The sequence below is a fragment of the Oratosquilla oratoria genome, chromosome 22, assembly GCF_046742065.1.
Source record: "Oratosquilla oratoria isolate Oo_2021 chromosome 22, ASM4674206v1, whole genome shotgun sequence".
NCBI classification, from domain to species: Eukaryota; Metazoa; Arthropoda; class Malacostraca; order Stomatopoda; family Squillidae; genus Oratosquilla; species Oratosquilla oratoria.
The window spans coordinates 29,057,608-29,061,933 of NC_134798.1; the positions used below are offsets into that span (position 1 = coordinate 29,057,608).

Consider the following 4,326-nt stretch of genomic DNA (forward strand, 5'->3'; position numbering starts at 1 on the left):
GGGTGGAAAGCAAGTGGCAAGGAGACTTCTGTGATAAAACCCTGGTAAATGTGGTCATGGAGAAAACAGTGACCCAATGGGTAATGCTGGTGACTCGGCTAAGAAAGGATGACATATTCCCCATATTGGTGTTCGGGTGGTGGTTGCCGATCCACCGATGGATGGATGTAAGTTGAAGGATGGAACATCAGTGCAGATTGTTAAAAGCTGGAAGCGAGGCATCGGTTCGTGTGTTTCATGACAATCTGGTATCATTCTCTCTGATTGAAAAAAAAAAAAAAACTCTGGTCGTCCATATTTAGAAGAGGAATGAAGACCGGTAGAACTGCAACAATTAATGCGGGATGGCATTGCTCAGTATGCCAGAGAAAGTGCTTGCCCTTTTTTGCTGACATGGATTCTTTCACATCTGCTAAGTTTCAGAGGCCTGAGCAGTCTGGGGATACGGCTGGTAAATCAACAATTGATCGGGTCCTAACGTTTCGTGTTCTTGTGGAACGGCAACATGAAACTCAGCAGGAGTTTCTTGCAGCCTATGATGATTTCAAAAAGACGTCTATCTCTGTGTATGCAAAAAATCAAATTCATAGACTAGTTGTCTGGCTTATAATCTAGGACAGAGAATGGAGGAGGCGTGTCCGGATTCTTTCCTGTCAATTCTGAAATAAGGTAAGGATGTGACCTCGCTCCAACACTTTTCAACATTTGCATGGACGGGTTAGCAGAGTTGTCGATCAATATCACTGCGTAACATCCACTGGCAATAGGCCACTGACCATATATTTGTCGATGATGATGTGTTTCATGCGGAGTCATTGGGGGTCCTGGTTGCAGCCGTCGGATCACTGCACTGAGAGGCGAGACCGTTTGGATTCAAGGTCTCCTTGACTAAGACCAAGGTCCAAGTATTTCAATGCATCCAGCACGGCAAAAATATGTCTAACCATATATATGGCAGGACAGTGAGCTCTTGGAAAGATTCACTTATCTTGGTAGTATAATGCAGAACAGTGATGGGTAATATCAAGAAACTATTTGAAGGATTTGTTTTGCCCGTGGCGTTATAGACTAGCTCAACCAGATTATGCGGTGTTGACTATGTCTATGCAGGAGAACTAGAATTCGAATACTTGTGGTCTCTGTATTTTTGTACGGTTGTAAGATAAGGACATTGAATGCTGACTTGAAGAGTTGTCTCGAATTTTTTGCTACCAATTGCCTTCGGAAAATCATGGGGTATTCCTTAAATGATACTGTATCAAACCAAAGACTACACTGTGAGACTCAATCTAGGCTCGTTACCAGCATAATTCGTGAATGTCAACTCTAGCTAAGTACTCATAAGACACGTTTACCTAATGTCGATCCCGTTCACAGGGAAGTCTCCACAAAAGACGTCCCTCAGCGAAGGAGACGAGAGGGATACCCACAGAACTCGTGGATGGAGCAAATTGACTGAACCTGGCCAGAGCTGATTGGATTGGGAAGAGTGTCTACATTAGAGTTCCCTCGCGGGATATCGAGGGGATTCGCGACGGCATCCGAGTGGATCAACGCTTCCCCGTTGTACGCTCTCAATAGACACCAACATGCCGAACCCTGAACATTCTGCATCACAAACTCTCCTTAACCTTAAGAACCCATCAAGCACTGTATCAAGATAAAGTAACTTGATGTAATATGTTCTGGCTACTGCCAGACAATTTTATTCAGTTTACTAATGAGCACCATTGCCATCTCATTCGTTGTTCCAGGAAAACATCAAGAGGTTTCTGGCCAGAAAAAAATCTTTAAGTGGGAGGAATATTGTAATCTCTCTCAACTAAGTATCTTATTGAAGTAAAAGAAAATCGTCTGGTGGCACTCAGAATAAAAGAAAATTAACAAAAAAAAAAAAAACATAATATAAATTCATTTATTTTATTTATTTTTCTTTATAATTTTGGATGTGTAGTTGACCTAACCAAATACTTGACAAATATTACTGAATTACACAATCAATTCATTTGGTCTTTCATCGGATTCAAGAGTTGTTCTACGAAAAGGAGCATATTACTGCATAACAAAATTCCAGGGACATTGCCGTTCAAGATTTCGATCATGCTATTTTTTTATTTCTTTTCTTTCTTTTCTTTTCTTTTCTTTTCTTTTCTTTTCTTTTCTTTTCTTTACATCTTTGAAGATCTCATTTACTTCTTGGCTTTTCTCTGTTTCACTGTTTCCAGTAGTACTGAATGAATCGCTTCACAATGCGTGTGCTTGTGCACTTTACTGGCATTCTGCCACATTGGTCCTTTCATCCGGAGGGAAGGAGAAACCCTTTCCACCTCCCCTTGAAAATTCAAAAGTCCACAAGGGCTTACACATGGCACTAATGCACTTTTTATACTAAAATCATCACAACGCGTTGTCACACAAAGAAACAAAAAATGCGCTTTCCTGTAATGACCGTATCACTCAATCACCGGTTGATGTTATCGTTGACCGAAATTGGCCATGATCCGATGATCGTCGCGCGACTCAAGGATTCGGTGCACGTGACGCCAACAAACTAATAAAGAAAAAAACAATGAGAAAAGGAACTCTTGAGTCATCAAAGTAGCAGCAATAATAATTCCTTTTCCCTTGATAAACTGTGGGTTCCGGGTGTAGTTGAAGAATAAAAGAAGAAGAAGAAGAAGAAAGGCAATGTGGCAATGACCTGGTGATCAGGAGACAGAAAAAGGGTAGAAGTCTTTTTCCGGACCATTAGGTGAAGGGGTGATATCCATGGTCTGGGTGTTACCATATCCGTGGGCACCAGGTGCATTGTCATAGAGAATGTTCGTTCGTTTAGCCGTCGAGGTCGGTGGAAGCGGCCATGCTCTCAGAACGGAAAGCCTCGACTTGAGCTTGGGAGTCACTACGCATCATTCTGCGCAAATCAGGCTATGGGAAAAGAAATAATGCACAACAAGTTAAGGTCACACCCGATCAGATTCAGGTATATAAACAAGTGTTGTCAGATAGTTGCGATTTGAATCCCTAAATCTATGGTTTAAAGACCAAAGCATGCATGAACAATTGTTACTGTATATAAAAATCTTTATATGAGGATGTATAAAGTGAAACTTACTTTAGGGTGCATGAGAACCAAGGGCAGTTCAGCTGAAACTTCTCCTCCGATGGCTCCAAGATAGAGTTTGACTTTGACCGTGTAAGAGATGATCATTCCGAACATGTCACGGTTGTCGGGGTTTGACAATCTGGAACAAAGTTAAATCGTCCCGTTAGATAAGAAATGACACTGAGACACTATCAATAATTTGGACACAATAAAAAAAAATAGGCTTGAGAATATTTGAAAAAGTTAGGCAAAATGAAAGTGGAACCAGTTAATTTTCTATTACATATAAATGCTGTACTTGTAGAATTAGTGTGTTATTTGAGAGTAGACAAGAAAGGTATAAATTTGTTTTATTAGAGAAGAAGAGAGGAGATATCGGGAGGAAGATTGAGTAGAACAGCACTGGCAAAGAACAAGGTAAAGAAGTGGAGGGTGAGGAGAAGAACAGACAGAAATCTTACAGAGTAGAAGACGCCAGATTGGTGTGAATATTCTTAAGGTGCCCATCAAGTGCGACTCCTCGGCGATCCTTGTTGGATTCGATTGACGGTGTCAAGTAGAGCATCTTCTGCAGCGCGGATCCAGGACTAATAGGACAACCCTCTCTGTAAAGCACAAGGAAGAGGCATAAGGAGAAGACCGACAGGATCACGTCATCAGAGTGTCGGGAGGAATCACATTTAGAGGTGAGATGGGGCATATAAGCTGTAGATCAAGATGAAAAGAGGTAAGAAATATTACTACAGTCAAGGAAGAAATATCAAGATTAATCAAGTGACGGGATACTGAAATATACGTTTCTATTAGATGATGGCTGTTCTTTCAAAAACCTAGTTCATAAAACTCGACAGTTTTTTTTTTTTATCTTGAATTGACATCATTTAGATTAGAGACAGCGTTCAGTATCATGATCGTACATTATACACAAGTGGTTATGCTTGGGCGCATCGGGGTTTGTCATGCTATGTTGGTAGGCATTTCTGGCCGCGGATTATCATCACGTGTTCTTTTCAACCCATGTACTCATTCGTCCCCCTTGGTGGAAGTGCCCTAGAACCGAATTAGAAAACAGGACGCTTACTGTGTTTCCACGCTGGCAATGGTGCACCGGTACTGTCCACCAGAGAACAGACATATGTCAGTGCTCTGCTGGACGGCAGCCTTGATCTTCTTGACGGTCTTGTTGCTGTGGTTGCGAACGCATATGGTGATAGCAATCT

The 4,326-nt window shown here is 41.5% G+C and overlaps 1 protein-coding gene across 1 annotated transcript in view; it reads right to left on the reverse strand.

The window, feature by feature from the left end:
- Positions 1 to 1,906: 1,906 nt before the first annotated feature.
- The window catches only part of LOC143037458 (arrestin homolog), a 3,492-nt gene continuing 1,072 nt past the window's right edge, over positions 1,907 to 4,326 (reverse strand). Inside the window, exons 3-6 of the mRNA XM_076205704.1 lie at positions 4,188 to 4,326; positions 3,568 to 3,711; positions 3,116 to 3,245; positions 1,907 to 2,928 (exon numbers count right to left, since the gene is read on the reverse strand). The exon at positions 4,188 to 4,326 is cut by the window's right edge and continues 155 nt beyond it. Coding sequence (XP_076061819.1) covers positions 2,833 to 2,928; positions 3,116 to 3,245; positions 3,568 to 3,711; positions 4,188 to 4,326 — 509 coding nt within the window. The 3' untranslated portion in view covers positions 1,907 to 2,832. The remainder of the gene's footprint in view (positions 2,929 to 3,115; positions 3,246 to 3,567; positions 3,712 to 4,187) is intronic.